Raw genomic sequence first — 24791 nt, 5'->3', positions numbered from 1 at the left:
GCTGGTGGCGGGAAGGGGCCATCTGGAGTCACAGCCGCCAACAGCCGCACCCCATGCCCTAGCGCGAGACCAAGGGAGAGAAGTGGGGTCCGAGGGCTGCCCCTTCCTCCAGCCCCAGCACCCCTGTGGGGAGTGGGAAAGGGCCCTGGCGATGAGCCCCCCCCAGCTTGGTGCAGGTGAGTTCGACACAGTGGAGAGGGCCAGGGGCCCCCGACCCCTTCACTGCCCCACCCCCCCCGGGGACAGCCCCTACTGGTGACAAGACTGGCCTTGCTACTGGGGACGTGCATGGCTCACCTCCTGTGAAACAAGGCAGGAGTGTGGGCAGGGGCCACCACCTTCTCAGCTGTGCCCCATGCCTAGAGAAACACTGCCTCCTCCCAGTCTCTTGCCACCCTGCGGTGCCACCGCTAGGAGTCCATCTTTCCCGTCGGACTCTGCCGCCCTGCCTCGGTGCGGCCCCTCTCTCTGTGGGCGGGCTAGTCTGGTCCTGGTCTCCCCTGCTCACCTGCGCCCAGGGGAGCACAAAAGGACGTCTGCTGAGGCTCGAGTGGTGGAGCTTCAGGCAGGGGGTGGAGGGTGGCGGGACGGGTTTGACGTCAAGTTCCCCAAATTCAAGATGAAGCCAGGCTGTGCCTTGGAAGGGTAGTTGCTCATTTATTGGAAGGGTAGATGCTCATTTATGTAAAAATAACGACAACTGTTAGTCGAACTGTTAGAATAAAAAAATACCTTTTCTGGGGGGTGGGTCCCAGCCTGCGTGCTGGGCGGGGTGGGGTCTTAGCACCATTAGGGCGCGAGGGGCAGGTCTCTGCGGCCCGTCGTGGGGCACTGAGGTCCGTGCGTCTGTCTGTCTGTGCGCTGTGGGCTGGCCGGCCATAAGCTGGGGCGCGGGTCAGCGGCGGGCGACCCGCTGATGGCCGCGGGAGGAGGCGCCACGGCCGGGCCAGGGACAGGTGCGGCAGCACTGGACATGCACGGAGGGCAGCCGGCAGCGGCCCAGCAGACGCAGCGTCTCGCAGAGCCCAAAGGGCAGGCGATCGTGCTCACAGCCTAGGAGCAGGGGCCCGGGGTGGGTCAGCACCAAGGAGATTCGGGCCAGTGCCGTGCCCCACCCCCCGCCCTGCTGAAGGGGCTTCCCTGGGCTTCTGCCCGTGCTGTCCCCACCCCTGCCATAACCACTGTAGGCAGACGGCAGCAGCCACCCCAGGGCAGAGGTCCAAAGCCCTCTGGACCCAGAGTTGCAAGTCTCCAGCTCTTGCTGACCCTGTCCCACCTGTCCTTGGTCTAGGGCTACCAGGACTCTGGAGGACTGGCGCTGCTTGGCTCCGGTTTCTGGAAGAAAGGCCCTGAGACTCCACCCCTGACCACCCAGCTGCCCCCTGCCCAGGGGTGGTGGACCCCCATCTTTTCTCCAATTCGCTCACCTGCGGGGTGCCCGACAGGTCCTTGGACACAACTCGGGTCCCAGGAGCCCCCCTGCAGCCTGCAGCGGCCTCTGACCCCTCCCTGCCGTGCCACCTCCCCTCCGCCATAGGGGCCTGACTCAGCCTCAGGTCCCGGTCCTAGGCACGCCCGCCTCCTCACCTGGCCCTGAGACCCCACAGAAAGGCCCCTGATTCGGACAGCGCCCAGGGCTAAGCTGCTGAGGAGGGAGGGAGGCTGCGGGCTGGGCTTGCTGGGTTGAAGCCTGGCCAGGCCCTCTTGCCCTGTGCTGGGTTATCGGCACTATTTTGGGAAGTGGCTCGCTCCCAGCCTCCTGGCCCTGCCCCGTGGCCACGGCCGCTGCTGACAGCCCCCAGCTGTTGCCAGAGCCCTGCTGACTCCAGCAGACATCTCAGGGGAGAGGGGCAGCAGGAGGGCGACCGGCGGCCCTGGGCCCAAGACGCCCCTTTGAGCTCGGTAGAGAGCAGGGGGCGGTAGGCAGGTCTCAGGTTGCAGCCCCCCTCTCTACCCAGCCCCCCACCCTCAGCTGTGAGCAGCAGCTCCAACCTACCCATCTGCAGACTTAGGCCTACAACTGCTGTGTGACCTCAGGCAAGCCTCTTAACCTCGCAGTTTCCTCCTCTAGAAACACACCCCACCTCCACAGGGAGAACGGATGCAGCGACACCTGTCAGCTGCTGCGCCTTGGCGGCCACACAGCCTGGGGTTTCCAAGTGCCCGGCCACACCGTCCCACACGCCATGACAACATCCTGGAAATCCCAAGGTCTCCGCCGAAAAAAAAAGGCATCTCCGGGCTGGCCCTTACAGCCCTGCCGCCTCAGCCCACCACCGTCCCCTCCCTCCACCCACCTCCACCCCACTGGAGGCCCTGCAGCCCCAGGGCCTCCTGTGCCGAGCCCAGTGAGCTGGGGACCCCCCGGATCTCGCAGGGCAGATACAGCAGGGCTGGCGCCCGGCTCGAGGCTGTGCCCAGGGGTGTTCCTGGAGTGAGTGCTGAGGACAGAGCAGGGCGAGGGCAGGCGGACGCAGGGAAGGTGGCATTGCCACTGGGCCTTGGAACAAGGTGAGGGGTAGGAAGGGCATCCCTGCTTCTGCCCAGCTGTGGGCACTGTGAGCAGGCAAGGGCTGCCAAGGAGCCAGCCACGGGTGGACAGGGCCAGTGGGGCAGGTCCCCGTGGCCCTGCATGCTGGGCAGGGGCAGACAGCTAGGGCGCAGCCCCCGGGCTCCCTGGGCCAGCTCTGCCGGGCGCCTGCAGCCTCTGCCTAACCTCCCGGTGGGGGTCGCAGTGGGGCAGGGGAAGATGCCAACCTCGCTGGGTGCTCTGGAAGTGCTGGGCCCTTTACCCCAAGGTCTCACGTATGCTTTCCCCAACACGACCCCCAGTGTGGGGGTGTCAGCGCCCCATGCACGAGGAAGCTGAGGCCCAGAGAGGGACGTGGAGCCCAAGGCCACACAGTTGGAGACGGGAACCCAGGGGTGACTGTTCCCCGAGCTCAGCCCCCTGGGGGTAGCTGGGGCTGCAGAAAGGAAGCAGGTGTGTCCAGGGCCACCTCTGGCTCATGAGGACCCAGCTGGTCAGGAAGCTGCCGGCCAGTGGGAGCTGGCAGAGCCCTGGCAGGAAGGCCCCTTCCTGCGTCCACTGCTCGCCCCGGGCAGTCCCTGCTCCGTCCAGGAAATGGCTGGGCCCAAGTGAGGGGTCGGGGCTTCCCCAGGCTTGGCCTTCACATAGCCTTGGGGACAATGCTGGCCTCACCATGGAGGGGGGTGACTGAGGCCAGAGGGAAGAGAGTTTGCTCTCCCCAGCTCCCTGCCGCCTTCCCTGTGTGGCCGGGGCCCTCCGCGTGGGCTCTGATTCCCAGCACCGCGGCACCCTGAGGCCTTGCTGTTCTCTGTGGCCACATGGCTCCCGAGCCCTGACCGTGGAATTTGATGCTGTCCCATTTCTCCCACCCCCACCCTGGGGAAGAGGCAGCGGGGGAAGCACTCACGCGGGAGCTCAGTGAGGTCACAGTCCTGGGTGCCGCAGGCCTGCGAGCTCTCAGGCCAAGCCTCGTGGCTGCACAGGTCGCTGTCCTCCTCGGGCAGGCCCGTCTGGGTGTTGACACACTTGACCAGGCGACGCTGGACGCCGCCGCCGCAGGGGGCCGAGCACTGCAGGCGGGGAGGCAAAGGGTGAGCGTTCACCCCTATATCAGCCACCCTGTAGGGACTGGGCATCGCTGGGGCAGCTGCTGCCTCCTCCAGGAAGCCCTCCTGCCAGCCCTGGGCCTGGTGGGCTTCCCTCTCGTTCCAGCCCCGTCTGTCCACCACCACAGCTGCAGCAGGCATGGAGAGCCTGGCTCACGGCACACGCCAGGATTTCCAGCCACCCCTCCTTGGGTGCCCCCACCCACCAGCCCCAGCTCACCTGGCCCCAGGGCCCCACCACCCACTGCGTGCAGGGGTGGGTGTTGCAGGGCTGGGTGGCATTGGGCTTCAGGGCCTCCTCGCAGAGGCCGGGCTCCGGGCAGGTCACCAGCCGCTGCTGCTCGCCACCACCGCAGGCCTCGGAGCACTGGGCAGGAGGAGAAGGAGTCGGGGCACGGCCAGGACCAGCGGGAACCCCCCTGCCCCCCAGGCCCCAGACCGTACCTCCCTCCAGGAGGAGATGTACCAGCTGAGGCAGGGCTGGACGCCGCAGGGCTGGCGGGCGGGCGGCATGGCGGGCCCCGGGCGGCAGTGGAACGGCCGCAGCGGCCGCAGGTCCTGCTTGTCCACGCACTGCACGTCCCGCACCGAGGAGCCCCCGCCGCAGCTGCGGGAGCACTGGGCACCCAGGCACACGCGTGTGACACCCCTCCGCGTGCACGCACATCGGGCTGCCACCCCCCACCCCGTCCCTGAGGGGCCCCGGGCGTTGCCGCGGGGTGGGACGGACAAGGGGACAGAGGAAACTGGGTGCAAACGGAATCGAGAGAAAAGGATCCAGCCAGTGGAAGGGACGCAATGAAGGCTAAAGGCGCCAACAGTAAAGCACCCAAGGGCTCAGCGCAAAACTCCCTCTGCTCTCATGGGTGGCCGCGGCTGGTCCAGGAAATCGAGGCGATGGGGGAACCCCCACCCATGCACCCCAAGGCCACCGCTCTGCCTCACTCCTGCCAGCCCATGCGCCCCACCTCCCCCGCTGAGCAGGTCGCGCCCCGCACCTTGCTCCAGGTGCCTGTGTGCCAGGTGGCACAGGGCCGCAGGTGGCAGCGGCGGGCGGGCTGGGGCCGGCCAGGGAGGGGACAGTCTTCCTCGCGGCCAGAGCTGCAGTGCACGGACCTCCAGGCGGCACCGAGGCCGCACGTGGTGGAGCACTGGGGCGTGGGGGGGACCGGGGGAGGCCTGTGAGTGCCAGACACGTCCCTGCCCCCGCCAGCCCCCCCATGGACCTGGGCCAAGCCAGGATGCCCCTCTGGGGCCTCAGTTTCCTTCTCTGCAAAATGGGCTCCTCCACTCACCTCCCAGAGAGACGGCGGGGATGAAAAGTCAAATTCCCCTAAGCAGTCAAGTGCCCCTGCTCCCAGGGGACCGGGTCGGGAAAGAGCAGCCGCGGGCACCCCACCCCGCAGGGAAGTCATGCTGCTTCCCAGAATCACTGGGTTCTAACCCCAGCAGCCAAACCACTGGGTCGCTGGGCCTTAGCCTGCCCCTCTGCGCCCCAAATTAGGGATCTGTGCAGGAGCCCACTCGCCCTACAGTGACGGTGTGGGGGTGTGGGGCAGGGGCAGGCCAGCTTCGGTCCATGCAGTTCAGACCCCTCACACAGCAGGATGGAGCCACAGAGGGGAGAGAAGGCGGAAAGGGTGGAGCTGAGTTGAGCCCCAGGATCCCTGTTGGGGTGGGGCAGCTCCAAGGGTCTGGGGAGCTCACAGGGTAGCTGAATCTGCAGGCCCTGCCCCAGGGGCCCCATAAAGCAGCCTTCCCCACGGACCAGGATGCCTGGAGCGTGTTCCCAGGAGCGTGCAAGCCAGAGAGTGAGCAGAGGGGCTCCTCAGGCTTGCACACCAAGAGGGCAGTCTGGCCAGGTGGCCCCTCCCGCTGGGAGCGAGGGTTTGGATTCGCGCCTCCTGGCCACCCATCACTGCCCCAGCCTCTGGTGCTGCTCAGGAAAGGGCCTCCAGGGGCCCCCCAGGGACAGACACAAATGGGCTACCTAGCCCCAATCCCACTGCTCAGAGGGGAAAACTGAGGCCTGGCTGGGCAGACTGGTCCCAGGGCCCCACGTGGGCAGGATGACAGGGCCGTCTAGACTTGGTCATTTTTAGAAGCCCCCAGTGGGCAGGACAACGGTCCCCCCACCCCATGGAGCTTCCCCCACCCCCAGTGTCAGTTCCTTGGTCCCAGGAAGGCAACGCGGACAGAGTGGACATCCTACTGTGCTCATTCCCAGACAGGGAAACTGAGTCACTGTGGAGTTGCTCCAATTCCCACTTCACCCCAACCCTTGCATCACTTGCCTGGCTCCAGTTTCCCACTTCCCAGCTGGCCTTCTGGGCAACCAGTGGGTCCGCAAGGGGCCCCTCCTCCGCCAGGCCAGGGTCCGGGAGCTGGGCCTCGGGGGCTCTGCGGCTGTTGGCGGGACTGTCCTGAGTTGTCATGGGCAGTGGCGTGGAAGCTGGGGGCGCCTCAGGGCTGGGGGGCGCAGGCCGGCTCGAGAGTCCTGGACTCAGGCCAGTCTCCCAAGGTGTGTGCCCCTGGCCACCCCCAGACGGTGGGAAGGTCCCCGGTGCTGCCGAAATCTGTAGGTCCCGCGGGGCCAGTCCTGGGCCGGAAAAGCTGGGAGTTGCTGGCTCCAGGGGATGACCCCTGCCCGGGGCGTCTGGCAGAGGGACGGCGGCAGGAGCGGGGGGAGGCACCGTCCCCACAGCGGGCCACAACTCACCTCCCGCCGGCCCGAGGTCCACCTGCAGAGTTGGGTCCCAGGCCGTGGGCCCCCCCAGCTGTGGTCGCAGCACACCGAGACTAGGAGAGGGGCGGGTGGCATGGACGGAGGACAAAGGGGGCAGCGTGGGGCTGGGTCTTTGGGGTGGGTGGGCGGCTCTGCGGTCTGAAGCCAGCTCATCGTCCTCGGAAACCTCATTGGTCATCTCCCACCATGGAAGGGGCTGGCTCCGGCTGTTGTCCCCTCCAGGGGACTCTCCCTGGCTCCTAGGGGTGGCAGGTGTCTCCACGCCACCCACTGAAGCAGGAAACTGAGGCAAGCTGGGGGGGCCCAGGTCCGGGACCCCCATGGGGGTGTCTTCCTCAGATAAGAAGTTGGTCAAGGGGTTCTCGGGAGCCTGCTCCAAGGGTGGGGCTGGGGGGTGGGCGGCCTGGCTGGGCCGGGGCGCAGGGGGCCAATCTCGCAGGACCCTCTCCTCCTTGTCCCCGGGAGGCTCTGTGGCAGGCCCAGGGGTGTGCACGGGGGCCTCAGCAGGACTGCCCGGCTCTGAGGGTGTCCAAGGCTCCAGGTCCTCGAGGGGCACGTCGGACAGGTCCTCATGGAAGCGGATGAAGTTGTAGTCATAGTAGAAGTCATCCACGAGCACGGTACCCGGTGTGCCCGGCTCCAGGCCTTCCCCCGGGGCGGTGCTGGCCAGGCTGGCTGGCTCGGGCAAGGAGGTGGGCGAAGGGGGCGGGGCTGCACGCTCAGGGCTGAGATCCACCTCGCCAAAGAGCTCGGGGCTGGGGAAGCCGCTGCCCGAGCCTTCCGGGCCCAGCAGGTCCAGGAGCTGCGGGCAGGGCGGCAGAGGGCAGGGGGCCTCACTCGCCGGCCGCTGGGCCTCGTCGCACGGGAGTCCGGTGTCATTGGTGCAGAGAACAAGCCGGTGCTGACTGCCCGTTCCGCATGTCACCGAGCACTGCATTAGGAGACCAGGGTGAGGGGCTCAGGCCACGAGGGGGTGACCCTGCCCCAGCCCAGGACCAGGGCTCGTGGCCGTGACTTGCCATGGGTATCCTGGTCCCTCAAGAATCTGGGGTCAAGAGCCGGACCCTAAGACCCTCCTCCTCCCTCCCACAGAGTCAGGCAGTCAAGGCCCCATAAAGGCTGCTTCCGCCTCCCTGCAGCCCCAGGCGGATGGAGGAGCTGGTGGGGGGCTCGCCCTGTTCCCCTGCCCCCCTCCCAGTGCCGACACTCACCTGCGACCAGTTCCCCACAGCCCAGGTGGCGGGACAGGGCACGTGGCGGTTGCAAGGGTTCTCTGTGGGCGGCCGGGCGAGGTGCCCGCAGGCGGCCGGCTCCAGGGCGCTCTGCTCGTCCAGCCCCACGCTGCGGATGCAGAGCACCGACCGCCGGGCGAGGCCGCTGGGGCCGCAGGAGCGCGAGCACAGCTGCCACTCCCCTGCCCACCACCTGGGGGCAGGAGGGGGCGTGGGGTACACAGGTGGCTTCAGTATGCGGCTGGACAGGCTTCCGAGCAGGGAGGGCAGGGCCAGCTCTGAGGCAGGGGATGACTCTCCAGAGCTCCAAGCCCGGGTGGGCGCCCTGCAAGGGGCACAGCCTTCCCCCGATCCCAGCGCCAAGGAGGCCTGGCTTTTAAACCCTGCCCCCCGAGCCTGGGGCCCTGGGTGAGAGCGGGGCATATGTCGAGGGACCCAGAGAGGAGTGACCAGGGGTGTCTCAGGCTGGCACGTGCTGCCCCGGGCTACAGCTGTGGAGACTGAGGCCAGGAGCCTGTCTTCCCTTGCAGTTCCCAGGGCCTCCAGGGCTCCCCTGATGTGTGGCCAGAAGCAGGACGAGAACACCTGGGGTGGGGGGCCTGGTGGGCAGTGGTAGGGGTGGGAGCTCACCGGGCCGGGCAGGGCTCCTCGTTGCACTTCCTCTGCCGGTCATCAGGCCGACCCAGAGTGTCACAGTATCCCTCGTCCACAGGCCCTGCCTGCTGCTCGGTGCAGTACACGCTCTGCCTCTGCATGCCTGGGGGAGCGCGGGGGCTCATCCTGGGCCTGGCACTGGGGCGTCCCTGCCCACCCTGCCTCCCCCAGCCCCACCCCCCCATCCTCCCAGCCTCCACCCCTGCCTCCCCTCAGAGGGGTCCTTGGGGAAGGCCCAGAATATGGCAGTTCAGAGACAGATTTGGGCCCAGCTCGGAGGCCTGGAGCACCTCAACTGGCCTCTCTGCACCTCAGTTCCCCCACCTGTAAAATGGAAGTACTGCTGTCATAGCCCTGCCGTGGGGTTACACAGGGACCCGCGCATGCAAGCTCAGGCCCATGCTTGCCACCTTGTAAGGGCTCAAAAAGCACCAGCTGCTGCAAGTGTGCCAATCCAACCATGGCATAACCCCCAACACACACACACTGTCCACTCCCCCCCCCCACACACACAGGGACAGTGTTCAGAAGAAGTTTGGAGGAAAACTCTTCGGAACACCCAGCCGGGCATTCCTCTCCAGCCCCACAGCTGCCCACTTTCTGGCCCCCACACTAGCTTTGTCACCACTCCTGTCCTGCATTCTGCCGTGACCCACCGAAGGGCCTTTGCACGAGCTTCACTTGTCACCTTGGACGGCCTGCTGGGGGCAAGAGCACCTCTGATGGGCTCTGCCCTCAGCCCTACTCCCCCCACACCCCAGAAGAATCCCATAACCAGCTCCTCTTCTTCCTTACTAACAGAATTCTGATTTTCGGGTGGTTCAGTGATTGAACCACCTTTCATGCGGGAGACCCAGGCTCAGTTCCCGGACCATGCACCAAAAAAAAAAAAAAGAAAAAAAGATTTTGTTCAAGGCAAAAATGGGACCTGCTGAAAATACTTCCCCTCCTTCCCCCACCACAGATCCCTTTTGCTAGGGGGCCTGAGACCCAGTTCTGGCCTGGAACGAAAAGGTCGTTGTCCCTGCTGGGATCAGCCCTTTGCTCTGATATTTCTTCTTGTTTGGAACATAGTGAGAGGCCTGGAGGGGAGGGTGCCACCTTATGACAAGCATTGAGGGGAGGGTTGTCCATATGGCAAGGACAGAGGAGTCAAGAGGGGGACGGTCCCGGGCCCCTGAAGGCACTGCCAGCTGTCCCACCAACCTGGGCTTGGCACGCTGGGACTCCTCATTGCCCAAAACACACCAACCCTTAACTGTCCCAGCCACATGGCCAGGACAATGGTACTTACAGCATGTTCCAAACTGCTCCTCCTGGGAAGCAGCCAATCTGCTGAACCCAAATGTTTAGTTCACCAAATGTATCTGTTTGCACATTTGTAAATCTAAAGATATTTGTATTGGCTAGGGTAGTCTGAATAGCTTTTGACGGTTACTGCAAAGTTCTAACGGGCCAATTTTCATTTTGTCACCATAGTAGCCCCTGAAGGAATGTTCAGAAGTCTCTCATCCCAGATTCCAGATACTGAGATCCCTGGGCCCCAAGAGTCAAAGTTGGGGAGACTGAGGGGCAGAGGACGGAGACAGGGGAGCTGAGAGGAGGCACAGTGAGGGTCAGTGCAATTGCTAAGATTTTACAGTGGTGGAAAGGAAGAAGGAGGGCAGGCCACAGTGGCTCAGCAGGCAGAGTTCTCGCCTGCAATGCTGGGGATCCCGGGATCAAGTCCCAGTGCCTGCCCGTGCAAAAAAATAAATCAATAAAAGGAAGTAAGTAAACATGAATGGACCTGTGGGCTGAAGGGGGCTGAGACACAGGCACGAGACCTGCCAGAGCCGAGAAATGAGAACCAAAGGGGGTGCCTCTGCAGGGAGGGTGGTAACAGCTGAGACGTCTGAGTGCTTGCCCTGTGCCAGGTGCTTTACCTGCCCCATCTCTCTGAACCTCCCAACAGACCTGAGAAAGGGGCTGCTGTTGCTCCCATTTGAGAGATGGGCAAACCGAGGCTCAGAGAAGTGGTGCTCCAAGCCCGCGGCGGCCCGAGCTGGGGGTGGAAGCCGAGCGTTTCTGCCCAGAGACAGGCCCCACTGGGCGGCAGCCATGCCCTCCTCTCCTCTTACCTGTGCCACAGGTAACTGTGCACGTGGTCCAGGGCCCGTAGTGCCAGGAGAACTCGGGCGGCTGGGCCTCACCGGGGCCGCCCGCCTCCCTCTGGATGGTGTACTCATAGTGCACCCCGGGGTTGCTCTCCTGAAACAGCAGCTGGGGCAGGCAGGCGGGGGCCCCGTGAGCACCAGGCGTCCTCTCCACCCGCCTGGCGCCTACCACCCAGGGTGGGGTGGGGGGGCCATCCTAGACGAGCACACCCCCGGGCACCTCTGTGAACTGGGATTAAACCACGGAGCTGTTTCAGTGATGGGGAAACTGAGGCAGGGGCCCCAGCAGGAGGCCGTGACTGCCCAGGGCTGACTCCTGAGGGCCTGCTGCCCTGCCACGGGGGCGCTGGGCACAGGACCCCATCTCTGGCCCGCTCCTGCCCCGGGGTGGGTGGGTGCGTGGAGGGGGCCCGGCGCGGCAGTCACCTGGATCCAGATGGGCTCTGTGGTGGGCCCCGGGGACGTGAGGTTCTCCCAGTGGTCCTTGCGCTTGTACGTGAAGGTGGTGCCCGCCAGCTGGTAGTCCCCGTTCCACTGGATGAGCCAGTCCCCGTTGAGGAAGTACCTTCCCGGGTCCTCGCTGCGCAGTGCCAGGTAGTTGGCCGCCTCGGCCACCTCCTCGATGCGGATCTCACGTGCACCCGCCGGGATCAGCCCCACGTCCACATACCCTGTCACCAGGGGGTTGTGCAGAGGCCTCAGGGGGTGGGGCCGGCCGAGCTCACCCTCCCCCAGCCCCTGCCTGGCCCACCACCCACCAGTTTTGGTGCTGAGACATCCCCCCCCAGCAGATGCCTAGAGCCGCCCTAAGGCACCAAAGCTTCAGAAAAGCTCCTTCAGGCCTTGGCCCATGACCCATGCCACCCTCTCCTGGAGCCCGCCCCAGCCACTGGTGTCGCCACAGGGCTGGGCCCACCCCCTCGGCCTTTCTAGAAAGCAAAATGGACTGGACCTTATCCTGGGGGTCTCCTCACCCCCCCCCCACTCTTCTTCTGGTCTTGAATTCACGTACACGGCCCCCACCCCGTGCCTGGCATTCCCTCAGCACTTCACACATGTTAACTCACACGTAGCAACCCACGAGGTAGGGACTACCGTTATCCCCATTTTGCAGATGAGGAAACTGAAGCACAGGGAGGGTAAGTAACTTGCCCAGGGGTCCTGCTGGAACGTGGGCTAACTTCAGGGTCTGCGTTTGAACAGCCACACTGCACTGCCACATGGGATGAAACCGAAGCTTTCTCGGCTTAGGATTCCAGGTTCCCGCAGTGCAGCCCTGCCTCCCTGCCCCCTGACAGTGCACACTCTGGCACTGGCACCAGCCTTCTCCTCCATTTGGATGCCCCTCTCCATCTTGCCTGAGTCTTTCATGATTCAACTCAACTTCTGCCTCCTCCAGGGAGCCTTCCCAGACTTTCCAGATAGGACCTTCTTCCTTGGTGTGCTCCGGGCCCCTGGGCCTCACTCTGTTTGCTTGTATCACACTAAGGGATCCCTGTCTACTCTGACACCCTGTCGGACGATGGGCTCTTCCCCACCCTGTCCCCGTCATCCAGTGCACAGGTGGCACTTGGGCAGGGTGCACTAAGCATACCCCGCGGTGAGGGAGTGCAGCTGGACGGGGCGGGGGGGGGGCACTCTGCAGCTTTCCTAGGAAGACAGCAACCCACTGAGGAAGCCACAGGCCACCCACCAGCCAGGCTGGCCCAGCCAGGGGTCCCTGGAGCAGGAGGGCTCCATGCGTCCAGGACTCTGCCCCTGGGCTGGGGCGTCCCTGATGCCTGGGTGGAAACCACAGGGGCCAAGGATAGGGGTTTGGGAGAGACGAGCATGGGCTGCTGGGTTTAGGGCACCCCCCTGCCAGCAGGGCAGCCGTACCCAGGCCCTCAGCCTCCCGGAAGGTCTCGCTCACGGTGTGGCAGGTGGAGCCGTTGCCGAGGCACACACCACAGCGGTCTTCCACGGCCCCCGAGTCGATCTCGAAGTCACAGCCCACGTTCTGCAACGCACACAAGGAGCCACCCTGTGCTGGCCCTGGCCTCAGGGCCCGCCAGGGTTGGAGGGCAGAGTTCCAGAGCAGGGCCGACCCGGGGTGCCGCCTGGCACCAGGGAACCCCTCTACCTGGCTGAGCCTCAGTTTCCTCAGATGTGAAATGGGAAGGCCAACCTGTACCTTAAAGGTGTGTTCTGAAGGTCACATGAAGCAAGGGATGAGGACAATTTTATATATGGCTGTGGGTGGGGGTGGGTGCTGACACACGGTGGGCCTGGGGTGTCATGGGGCTTTCTGGAAACAGGGCTTGGTGTGAAGGCCACTGGAGGCCAGCACCTTCCCGGCGGTCCTCCTGAGCCCAGGCCTTCACGCCCCTGGAGGGTTTGGTGCCCAGCAGCAGGGGCCAGAGGGTGGCTGGGGATGGGGACGGGCAGGAGCTGCCACCACCATTACTAAAAGTCAAATGCTCCAGGGCAGGTTCTGAGCCCTGCCCATCTCCTGAACCACCTTGTTTAACCCAGTGCAGTGGATGCACAGCTGAGCCCCCTTCTCCATCAAACAGGAAACTGGCCTGGGTTCAGCCAGCTGGCGAGAGCCAAGCTATTGCCCGAGCCCAGGTTTTCTGAGCAAGGGTGGGGAGGAGTGAGGCAGCGGCGTGGAGGAGTGGGAGGGTGGTGGTGCAGAGCAGAGGCTGGGGCTGTGAAGCCAGACTGTGAGGGGTGGTGGGCGCCGGGAGGAACGCAGGAATTCTGCCCCAGAGGCGACAAGAGGCCATCGAAGGGCTTGATGGGCTGGAGCCAGGAAGCCCAGTGGGACAGCCTGGGGTGGGGGGCCAGGAGGGGCCCAGGAAGGGACCAGAAGGTCCCAGAGGAGGACACTGTGCCCACCATGGGGGGCCAGGGGCAGGCGGTGCTGGGAGACCCCACTTCCTCTCCGGGCACACCTTGCAGATGCCGTTGATGCAGAGGTCACGGCTGGGCTGGCCCTGGTAGCAGGGGGTGCCGTCGACTACGGCGTCCCGCAGCTTCTCGGCAAAGGACTCGTTCAAGGGTCGGCACTGCAGCTCACAGGGGTTCACTGAGGACCCAAGGAGAGGAGCCATCAGAGCCAGCCAGGGCAGGAGTCATGGAGGCTGCCAGAGAGACCCCACTGTGACGTGCAGCAGGACGCCTGGGGCTCCCAAGCTGCACAGCCGCGCTGGAGGCTGCAGACTGGGGAGCTGGGAAGGAAAGCAGCCCCCGGGGAGTGGGAATGGGCCTCCTGCCTGTACCCCACGGGGCCTTGGGCCCACATATCCCCACATGTCTAGACAGGACTCACCATCACTGACCACAGGCACCCACGTGTGCAGCCGTCCCTTGTAGAACATAGTGTCAAAGTGGCTGCACTGCGCTTGGCGGAAGGAGGGGTGGCCGGGGGGACAGGCCTGCAGGTTGCAGAGCCGGTAGCGCTTCCGCTCACCCATGCAGTATTTGCCCTTGTATTTGGGCCTGTGAGGAAAGCCAGGGTTGGAGGCTGAGTGAGTGCACAGTGAGTACCTACTGTATACCTGGATTCAGGAATGGGCCCTCAGAGGGAGCAGCCTCCGCCTAGCACCCAGAGACTGGCGCCACCCACCTCTCACACACTGCTCTCCTCGTTTGGGCTGCCCACCCAACCAGCCCAGACAGACACATCCCCCCCCCCTTAAGGATCAAGGAAAGGTGGCAGCAGGAAGCCTGGTCTCTGGCCCCAACCTGGCATCTTGCTGGGCAACCCTTGAGCTCCCCGGGCCTCAGTTTCCTTATCTAAAGCATGCATTGGTGCTGCCTCCGCAGAGGCCATTGGGAAGCAGGAACAAGCTGCGGATGTGACTCTGGCCCTGCCCAGGGGGCAGCTGCGAGCCGTCAGCCCGTGAAATCCAGCACCCTGGCTGCACCCCAGCTCAGATCAAGAGGCAGCCCCCTGGGCCCCACCCAGCTGGGGGGCCGGCCCGAGCACAGCACCTGAACCCCATGTGCATTCACCCCTACTCCAGCTCAGACCTGGAGGCCCAGCCAACGGCCCTAGATGGGGCTAGCTCAGCCTCACGTGTCCTGGGACAGCTCAGTGAAGCGGGGTCAACGGAAACGGCTGGGCTGCCCCTCGGTCCTTGGTACTTCCCACCTCTCCATCTCACTGAGTCTTCACCTCACCCTCCATGAGCAGGGAAAGACTCTTCCCACCCTTTAAATGGGGAAACTGGGGCCTGGAGTGGTGACATCCCACAGCCATCCCTTCACTGCTGCTCAACTCTTCCAGCAGTCCCCGCTCGGGGGAGGCCCCCTGTGTACCTTGGGTGTTGCCACGTGGCTCCTGCTTACTGAGTACTTCCTATGGGCTGGGTGCAGGGTACACGCTTTAGCTGCATTAACAGCGTTTCCCCTGACAGCAACTCCGCTTGTGGGTGCTGCACTGACCCTAGCATACAGGGGGGGAGACTGAGGCCAGGGACACTAGGGCTTTGTCTGAGGGGTGGAGAGGGAACGTGACCCTCATCCCCCTAAGGCCTGTCCTGCCACCACCCTCCAGCCAGCCATCGCTTCGTGGTGGCCTCTGATGAGTCCCTCCGGTCTCTGGGTCTTGGCCGTGCCCCCTCGGGGCCCTCGGTCCCACCGTGCCCCTGGCCCCCGGGGCCCGCACTCACACAGGCTGTGTGCACTGCCGCTCGGCACTCTGCACCCCCACACCACAGCTCCGCGAGCAAACGGACCAGGCCGTCCAGCCAGACCAGCCTCCATCCACAGCCTCGGGCCAGAAACCCACAGGGACACACTCCCCATTGAGACACCACTGTGGAGACACAAGGAGAGAAGCAGCCCCACCCCACGCCTATCAGTCAACTCTACTCTAGTGAGAACAAGGTGGACAGAACGGCCCGGAAAGGCACGGAGGGGAAAGGTGGAAGGGGTGGCGGTGCCTGCCAGTCGCCCAACACTGAGGCTGCCTGGTGGAGCTCAGCAGGGAAGAAAACAGAACCCATGGGCTGACGATCTTGGAGAGTCACAGACTCAAGTCCTGCCCCCAGTGCCTCCATCTTTACAGCAGGGACTTGTTGAGCCAGAGAGGGCAGAACCCCATGCGGGTCGGTGAGCGCAGGCTGACCCCGGGACAGGCCGTCTGGCCTCCCACACCCCCTCCCCACCATGGCTGGGGCCGGGGGTGTCCTGACCTTTTTCTCTCCACACGTGGTGCCATCCACGGCTGCATCCAGTTTGGAGTGACAGGTGGTCCCCACGGAGCACCAGAGTGTGTGGCAGACGTTCTGTAAGGAGCGGGGCATGGGTCCCCCTGGTGCTGCCCCCTGCCCCACCCCACCCCTCGCTGTCCCCGAGAGTCCCCTGGGTGCCCGGGTATGGGGCTGCTGTGACGTGAGGCCTCCGAGGTGCCTCTTGTTTTCTGTCCCTGCTTCCGCCTTCCATTCCCACCTCTTCCTCTCTGGGGGCCCTGGGCGGTGACCCCGAGGCTGGGTTTGCTGCCCCGAGCCCCCGCTCACCACAACCTTTCTGAGCCCAAGCTCCCGGTCTGGGCGGACTCCCATCAGAAGCAGGAGGGGCTCGGTGGCAGCCCAGGTCTGTCATTTTGGGTCACTCCCCCAGGACCCACACCCTGCAGGTTTTATTTTCCCTTCTTCAGAAATCAGCTTCGGGAGGTTCAGGGGCTTGCCCAGAGGCCCCCCAGTGGTAAATGTCGACCCAGACTTCAGATCAAGGGCAGTGGTCACCCAAGCGGAGGCTGGTGCGGCCACGGGAGAGCGGGGCATCAGGGGACAAGGGCAGGGCCAGGGGGCGTGCCCGCTGGGCGGGGTGCACAGACTGGGGGGGCCGCCCGCTGCTCCCGCCTGCTGGGCCCCCCCGCGCCGCACACGCCCGCACACGCCCGCACTCACGTCCAAGTCATTGCAGAAGGCGGAAGAGGCCCCGTACTGGAGGCGGCACTGGTGGCTCACATCGTAGAGGATCCCAGGGGGCACCGAGGGGTAGTCAATGACGTCCTTGGCAGGAGCGTCATCCAGGCACATGCCCCACCCGCGGCTGCAGACACGGGACAGGAGGAGGGTGAGGGGGGCATGGGCACGAAATCCTACTCTCACAGGAAACGCTGCTTCCCCGGCATCCTGGCCCAGCATCTGAGGACCTCCTGGCTGCCCCCAGCTCATCTCACAGCCTGCATTCCAGCCGGGCTAAGCAACGTGTGCCAGCTGCTCCCTCCCCAACCTGCTCTCCCTGCTCCTCCAGCCACCCCTGGAGCGCTAAGCCCTGCAGCAGCCCTGCTGCGAGTCCTTGCAGCCCCCACCCCCACCCCCAACCAAGGTCCCGCAGTGGGGCCACCTCAGGCAGGGATCTGGAGAACATCATCTCACAGCTGACAAAACGGAGGGCCTCTGACGCCCTGCTGGGGCCCAGGAAGTGTCTGTGAAAGGCCGAGGCCTGGAAGCAGCTCCCTGCCCGGCCACCAAGCTGGGAGAGAGCCCAGGGGAAGCCCTGCCCGGCCCTGCCCGGCCCCGCATGTACGCCCTGCCCTCCTCCAGCCAGCATGCCCTGGCAGGGGCCCGGGAACCAGGCACAGGCTGTGTCCATCACAGACTCCTGCTGGGGCCCAGCGGGAAGCTAAGCCTGCCCAGGTCCATGCCACCAGGCAGGGCGACAAAGGGTCCTGGGGAAGGGTGGGGCGCTGCCGTGGGGCCTCTGTGAGCCTCTGGTGCACGGGCCACTGCCTTGGGGTGGGTGGGTCAGAGGGTCAGGGTCACCTTGCCGGGTGACATTTGGGAGCACGAGCTCTGGAGCGTGCCACCCAGCCCACAACGGCACTCATCGCGGCCATGGAGGAACTGGGGTGGGTGGGGGGCGGTCCAGGACTTTCCTGGGGCAGCTGGGGAGAACTAAGCCATGCAGAGCCAGGGCAGACCTGGGGACAGGGAGTGGGCTGGACCCAGGCAGCCAGGACCTGTGCAGACAGTGGACAGAAGCAGTTCCCTGTGGGACTTGGGGCCCAGGGCCAGGCACGGTAGGTCCTGGAGGTTCTGAGAGAGGATAGTGTCAGGTCAGGGAGCCAGGATGAGCAGAGGGTCCTGGCTGGGGAGAGGACAACTGCACAGGGGACACGGTGGGAGTAAAGCTTTGCAACTGGAGCTGAAGGCGTCGGTGACCCAGGGAGGTACCTGAAGCTGTGGGAAAAAAAGGCCCGGCTTGGAGCTCACACAGGGAGGGCTGCAAGAAGCACAGGCCCCGCTGCCCCCAGCTTTCCCTGCTTATCACCAAGAGCTGGGCACCATGGCAGGGGCAAGGAACAGCCCGGCCTCAGCCTGCTGTTGGCTGACCAACACCATGAATGTCTGTCCTGCCCCACCCAGGCAGGCGTGGACTGAGAGCCGCCCAGCGTGGCTGCTTGCAAGGGCTGTCCCCACCCTGCCCCCAGCCAGTACCCAGGTGGCCCACACCTGCTCTCGGCTCTGAATTTGGCTCCAGGACCGACCGGCTGCACCAGGCTAGCTGGGGGCAGGAAGAAAACCACCCTTCCCGAGGGGCTGGGAATGCCAGCACTGCGTGGGCACTGCACATGGCTGTGGACTACGGGGAGGGGATAGGGTGAGAGCAGCCCTCTTGGAGCCGCGTTTGTGTTCCCGCAGGAGATGCGCCCCAGGGAGAGCAGAGGCCCTGGGAAGGCAGCACCTGCAGGCCTGGGAACCACCCCCTCCCCTGCACCCCACAGGGAGGGCTCGGTGAGGCACAGCAGGGTCCATGGAGCTGCCAGGGGGCCCTGCAAGCTTCAGAGTCCACCCCTGCTGCTGAGGCAGGACCCCTGGCCTCCCACAGAGCCCTTCCCCAGGAGCCTCTGGTTGTCAGGGGCCAAACCTGTTCTTTTTATCCCCCACACGAAAAAATAAAACTGAGAAAAGCACTGCTGTTCTGGTTGAATGAAGCAGGGGTGGGGCAAAAGCCCCCGGGCTGTGACTCCCAACCCCCCAGATAAGGAGCTTCAACAAGCCAGCCTGCTCCCTCAGCAGCCACAGCCTCTCAGCCCCACCTCCCCACGTGACAGCCTTGGCCGTGGCCTTGGGCCATCTCCGAGGAGCCGAGGCACCAGGCCCAGAGGCCCAGCCACCTGCCCCAGCCCAGCCCCTGCTCCCGGGGGTAGTGGCCTCCAGGCCTGTCGGGGCCATGGGCACCGTCACCCTTCTTGATCGTGTCAGCACCCCGTGCTGATCCAGCAGCTCCCCACGCCTGCCCCAGGGGCTCAGACCCAACTTTCCCACCTCCCCCACACCTGCCTCTGCAGCAGAACCGTTTGCTGGCCCTTCCATGCTCTCCCAGGCTGTCCTCCTCCTGCAGGGTCTCCCCACCTCCCTCCCTGCTCAGACTCGAGGATCCACCGCCCCCATCTCAGAAGGTACCCCCATTTTACAACCAAGGAAAGAGGCTCTGCGAGACTCAGTGACTTGCTCAGTCTGAAGCTGAAGTCAGGGCTGGGGCCCAAACCTGGCCACGTCCAGAGCCCACGCACTCGCCCTGCCTGCTCTGCTCAGAGTTCAGAACCCAGGCCCAGGCCCCCCTCAAAGCACTACTTCTAATTGGGCCAGAAAGTTCCCATGAGGCCATTACAGCGCATAAATAACTGCCTTTCGTTAAGCACTTACTTTGCGCTGGACTCTGCTTTTCTAAGGTTCCTGCGTGACGCCTCCACGCGCGCCTGTGCTCTAGCTACGATTGCTATTTTACACTGAAGAAGCTGCAGTGCAAGAGGCTCAGCAACTTGCCCAAGGCCCTGCGGATCCAGGTGATGGGACTGGATTCATCACTGGGTCTAGCGAATTCCTCCAGAGCCCCCACAGCTGCCTCTGGTCCTCGCAGGCTGTGCTCAGCCTGCTCTCTTCCGCCCTCCAGCCCAGGTGCCCATCGGGGCCATGGGGTCCATTCCCGCAGCGGCCGGACAGGTTCCAGGACCACCTTCACGGGGTGGGCAAGCCCAGCCTGGCAATGCCCACTGGGACAGTGTCCACCAGGAGGGTCCGAGCCCAGACAGCTGCTGTCCCTGGCTCAGTGGTCAACTTGGAGCTGGTCTCTGGGCCTCGGGCTCCCCATTGGTGCAGTGGGTGGCAGGTCTGGGAGTTCCCTTGGTTGGGGGTAATTTGTGTGGCGTAGGAGGGGGACAGGGTTGCTGGGGTCTGACTTTGGCCAGCAGCACCCAGCGGACCAGTGTAGACACAGAGAAGCATGTGGCTCAATCCAGGGCTTCGGTCTCCCTGGAGCTGAGGGCTCAGGAAAGAGGGGGCAGAGGCCATGATCCTGGGGGCGGCGGGGGACAGGCAAGTAGAGGAGGAGGAGACCCCACAGGAGTTAGGCTGGGGGAGGGTGGCGGGGCAAGGAAACAGGGCTAAGCAGCTTAAGGCAGGTGTGGGGGAGGCTGGGAGGCCAGGCATGGGGCGATGGTCTGTGCAATCTCCTAAGGCCCCTGGCCTTAGGACTTAGGACTGAGTGGGGCTGGGCAGTGAGAGGGCAGCCCTACCCGGGAGGAACAGGCAGCGTGAGGCTCCAGGAGGGGGCCAGGGGAAGGAGAAGGTTCTGGAGGCAGCACAGGCATGGGGGCAGCCCTGGAGCTGGGCTGTGTGAGATAAGGGGCCGGAGGAAGAGCCCAGCCAGAGGAGCAGACGGACGGGCCCCTGAGGTGTGGAGTGGGGTGCTGAGAACTCCAGAGGGGAGATGGGACGGCAGGAGATGGGCTCATCAGGGAGAGGCCAGACAACACGGCATGGGGGCGAGACCCCCACCGTGGGCTTGATGAGCCAAGAGAAAACGGGAAGCAGAGCCTACAAAGCCTCAGTCCCCAGCCTCCCGCACAGGACTCAGTCCCCAGGCTCCCGCCTGCCAGACTCCCTGGACCCCCCCCACCGGCTGCAAATGGGTCCCTCCCACCTCCAGCCCCACCCCAGATGACCACAGCCCAGGCTGGCCTGCACCTAGCGGGTGCCCGCACTGTATCCAGGGCAGAGGACTCTCCTGTCATCCTCCCCTCTGCTCTGGGGCCCAGGGTGGCCCCTCACCTGCCCCAGGTCACCTGGGATTTGAAGCCAGGCCCAGGCTGCTGAAGCCACGCCACCCCCTCAGTGCAAGGCTTCGGCCATCTGACCATGAGCCTGACCAAAAATACTCCATCCCGAACACAAGCTCCAAGCACGGCATCTGAGGCCCAGTGGAGAGAAAGGAAAGTCTTCCCTTGACCGCTTCCCCTTGGGGCTCCCCGGCCCTGCACTGAGGTAGAAGCTCAGCTAGGAAGGTGCCGGGGTCAACCTCTTCCTCCAGCAGGCTGGGACCCACAGGACGTAGAGTGGGGGCGCTCATAACCCCTCTGGCTCAGAGGCGGCCTGGGGGATGCTCCAAGAGGGCTCCTTCAACCCCACCCCTGCCTCAGCCCACACCAACAGCTCCCGGGACAAACCCCAGCCCTTCCCGTTCCCGGCTGGGACCCACTGCCAACTTGCTGTGCATTTGGCTGCCCATCAGGGGAGGGGGTGGTTGGGGGAGCTGGGGGCACAGAGCCCACCACCAAAACGAGGGCCACACCTCTCTCTCCAGCCAACACAAGCAAACTCACCACCCTCCCCCGTCTATGTGGGACATGACTCCCAGGGGTGTGGACCTTCCTGGCAATGTGGGACAGAGATCCTGGAATGAGCTGAGACTCAGCATCAAGAGATTGAGAAAACCCTAGAATGGGCTGAGACTCAGCATCAAGGGATTGAGAAAACCCTAGAATGAGCTGAGACTCAGCATCAAGGGATTGAGAAAACCTTTTCGACCAAAAGGGGGAATAGCAAAATGAGACGAAATAAAGTGTCAATGACTGAGAGATTCCAGAGTCGAGAGGTTATCCTGGAGGTTATTCTTATGCATTAAGTAGATATCACCTTGTTATCCAAGATGTAATGGAGAGGCTGGAGGGAACTGCCTGAAAATGTAGAGCTGTGTTCCAGTAGCCATGTTTCTTGATGATGATTGAATAATGATATAGCTTTCACAATGTGACTGTGTGATTGTGAAAACCTTGTGTCTGATGCTCCTTTTATCTACCTTGTCAACAGACGAGTAGAACATATGGAATAAAAATAAATAGTAGGGGAAACAAATGTTAAAATAAATTTAGTTTGAAATACTAGTGATCAATGAAAGGGAGGGGTAAGGGATATGGTATGTATGAATTTTTTTCTGTTTTTGTTTTATTTCTTTTTGTGAATAGATGCAGATGTTCCAAGAAATGATCATGATGATGGATATGCAACCATGTGATGATATTGTAAATTACTGATTATATATGTAGAACGGGATGATCATAATAAAAAAAAAAAAATGAGGGCCACATTCAGGGGAAAGGGTGCTGACTGGGGAATCAGAAACCTGCGACCCACATGGCCCACCGGCTGTGGATGCTGTGTGGCCTTAGGCCATTCCTCACCCTCTCTGGGCCCACACATTCTCATCCACAAGAGCTGAGGTGGCCTGAGTGATCCCAAGCTGCAGAGGCTTAAGCAGCAGTGACGACTTGGACAAAGTCACACGAGGCCTGCGGCCGGCTCACCACCCCCCCCACCCCCTCTGGCTGCCGAGACTCCCGGATCTCCAGGCCTGCGGGCCCTTCCCCTCCACAGGCCCCTTCTCACTCTAATGATAGTGGGGCCGGGCGGCCTCCAGCAGGGTCAGAGGAGGGCCCTGCCCTGAGGACTGCAGAGCCGCTCACCCACTCCGGGAGGGGCCTGTGTGCTCCCCTCCTCCTGCTGCACCCCCTCCTGGCTGCAGAGTTGTTGGGTGGTGGGGAAATGGGGAGAAGCGAAGTGGGGGACCCCAACGCCCGACGGGGCAGCCTGGGTCAGCCTGCTCCTGCAGACTGCACCTGCGAGGACGGGGTGAGCAGGGCCCCCCCGAGGCTCCAGCTAAGGTCAGGAACCCCTACAACCTCTCCACAGGGCCCTTACGCAGCTCCCAGCACAGAAAGGCGCTCACAGTTCTCCAGGCTGTCCCTCTTGGACTGGTCAGTGGCCACAGGCTCCAGAAACTTCCCTCCAGCCCCATCACCACTTCCTGAAGATTCCTCAGCCCACGCCGTGCCCCCTCACTTCCAGCCTTGGGAAGGAAGAGTGTCCTTCTTCCCTGGGTCTCCCTGAGTCGGCCCTCAGAGGGCAGCTCCAGACTCCGTCTCAGAGGTGACAGCCCTGAAGTGACCCCTGACCCCAGCCCTGAAGTGACCCCTGACCCCAGGCAGGGGTGACCTCCTCCAGATTCCAACACCCCCCACAGGGCCTGCTGCCTGTCGGGCCTTAGTTAAGTGGTTGCAATACAGCAACAGCCCGAGTTGGGTCTGTGTGGCCCAGCAGACCTGTATTTGCAGGAGGAAAGAGCAAGCACTGGGCCGGGGAGCAGCGGGACGGGGTGCAGGGGCCTGCAACACGCCGCAAGCCCAGGCTACTTGGCCTGCCCCCTGCTGCGTACCTTCTCCACCTGCACCTCCTCCTCTGCCCCCACCCTGCCTGCCCCTCCCCTGGCTCCCCCCGGCTCCCCCGAGGAGGCTGCGGCACAGGGTCTAGAAGGCCAGCCAGTGCCACACTCCCCAAGCACCGCCCCCTCTTCCTTCCGCCTCTGTCCTGGGCCCTGTGGGTCCCCTGCTGCCTGACTCCCGGGGCAGAAAAGGGGCCCAGAGAGGTCACCATGCTGCACCGACCTTGAGCAGAGGAGGCTGGTCTCCCTCTCAAGCACCCCTGATTGAGAGGGTGGGGAGCAAATCTCTGTCCCTCCGCTTCCATCTGACTTCTCTGTGCCAGGACTCTGGGCAGCCCCAGCTAGCTCAGGCGCTCACCCTCTCCTCCCACCCTCAGCCCCGGCTCTGGGCCAAGTCCTTCACACATTCCAGCAGCTGAACGAGGACAGAGACCCGTCTGTCTGTCCGCCTGCCCCAGAGCGAGGGTAGTAGGCAGCACGCTGGGAGAGGGCAGCTGGGAAACTGGTGCAGAGAACAAGCCCTAGGGGTGCTATGGGGCAGCTCTGTTCTGATTTCCCAGCCATTTTCTCTCTGTCTGGGGGAGGAGACACAGCCTTGGGGTTTCTTTTCAACCCTCCTCTCCATCCTCATAGCCACTTCCCCAGTTCAAGCCCATGTCATATGTCACTCGGCAGTAATAGAAACAGTAGGAAAAATAGTTAACCTGTACTGAATGCTTACCACGTAGTAGGGACTACACTAAATACTTCACTTTTTCTCAAGCCCATGAGGCAGATTTCAAATCACCAAGAAAGAGAGAGAGAGGGAGAAAATCCTAAAAGCTTCCAGATTTTTAAAAAGGTCATGTAACAAAAGCTTGGGATTCAGAACGCTATGGGATTTCTCAATAGCAATGTTGGAAGCCAGAAGGCAATAGAAAAATGCCTTCCAATTTCTAAGGCAGAATGATTTCCAACCTAGAACTCAGTAGCAAATCAAACTATCAATCAGGTATAAGGAAAGAATAAAGACACTTTCAGACATGCTAATCTCTACCTTTCTCAGAAAGCTACTTCAGGGTGTGCACCACCCAAACAGGGGAGTATACTGAAAAAAAAGCAGTATGGGATCAAGGAAACAGGAAGACCCCGCATGGCAATTTTAGGACAGGTCTAGCAAGCATCCAGGCTAGACTGAAGAAGGACAAAGGAAATTTAGGGAGAAGGTTCAAGAAAAAAGGAAACAGATTTTCTAGCTTATAATTTGGTATTTCTAACGGCACCTTTTTCCTGCTTTTCACTGGACCCAGAAAATTACGTGGCAGGCCCTGCACCTCCTCCAGCTTCGTTTCCTTCCAGACTTGGGCTATGCAGCCTCACCCAGCACCCTGCCATTCCCAGAAAGCTTTCCTGCTCTTTTATGCCCCCAGGTCTTTGCTCGTGCTCCTTCCGCCAGGAGCATTCTTGCTCCTTCCCTGCTTTGTGCACTCTCGCTCCTCTTCCAAGACCTAGCCCAGGGGTTCCCCTGGGAGGACATTCAGAACCCTGGCTCCCATGCCCATCAGGGATCCTTCTGCGCTTTCCCTGCCTTGACACTGTAATGGCAACGCCTGCGTCTCCCCCGTTAGACCGTGACCTCCCAGAGTGGGCTCCCCAGGGCTGGGAGAGGGACTTACTCAAGGAACCTGGTGATATACTCGCGGCTACAGCGGGACCAGGTGAGAGGGGCAGCGTCGTACAGGAGCTGTGAAGACATGATGAAAGACGGTTTCCCAACGGGCTCACAGTCATTGCCGCTTCCATCATGCTGAATGCCAAAACTGCGTGAGAGCACAGGCCCCAGGGGCGGGTGAGCCGGCAGGAGGGGGCCAGCCTGCCCTCCCCTGAGGT

The 24791-nt window shown here is 63.2% G+C and overlaps 1 protein-coding gene across 1 annotated transcript in view; it reads right to left on the bottom strand.

Annotated features, from left to right (window-relative positions):
• Window positions 1-637: 637 nt before the first annotated feature.
• Window positions 638-24791, bottom strand: part of ADAMTS7 (ADAM metallopeptidase with thrombospondin type 1 motif 7) — a 35717-nt gene continuing 11563 nt past the window's right edge. Inside the window, exons 8-24 of the mRNA XM_077126754.1 lie at window positions 24578-24721; window positions 16325-16469; window positions 15608-15700; window positions 15083-15228; window positions 13738-13907; window positions 13361-13494; window positions 12303-12423; window positions 10851-11095; window positions 10389-10530; window positions 8245-8371; window positions 7594-7807; window positions 5931-7313; window positions 4635-4787; window positions 4081-4254; window positions 3857-4003; window positions 3438-3600; window positions 638-1053 (exon numbers count right to left, since the gene is read on the bottom strand). Coding sequence (XP_076982869.1) covers window positions 896-1053; window positions 3438-3600; window positions 3857-4003; window positions 4081-4254; window positions 4635-4787; window positions 5931-7313; window positions 7594-7807; window positions 8245-8371; window positions 10389-10530; window positions 10851-11095; window positions 12303-12423; window positions 13361-13494; window positions 13738-13907; window positions 15083-15228; window positions 15608-15700; window positions 16325-16469; window positions 24578-24721 — 3859 coding nt within the window. The 3' untranslated portion in view covers window positions 638-895. The remainder of the gene's footprint in view (window positions 1054-3437; window positions 3601-3856; window positions 4004-4080; window positions 4255-4634; window positions 4788-5930; window positions 7314-7593; window positions 7808-8244; window positions 8372-10388; window positions 10531-10850; window positions 11096-12302; window positions 12424-13360; window positions 13495-13737; window positions 13908-15082; window positions 15229-15607; window positions 15701-16324; window positions 16470-24577; window positions 24722-24791) is intronic.

Source organism: Tamandua tetradactyla, chromosome 14 (assembly GCF_023851605.1).
Source record: "Tamandua tetradactyla isolate mTamTet1 chromosome 14, mTamTet1.pri, whole genome shotgun sequence".
Taxonomy (NCBI): domain Eukaryota; kingdom Metazoa; phylum Chordata; class Mammalia; order Pilosa; family Myrmecophagidae; genus Tamandua; species Tamandua tetradactyla.
The sequence above is the reverse complement of the archived record's forward strand: the minus strand, read 5'-3'. Positions and strand labels throughout refer to the sequence as shown.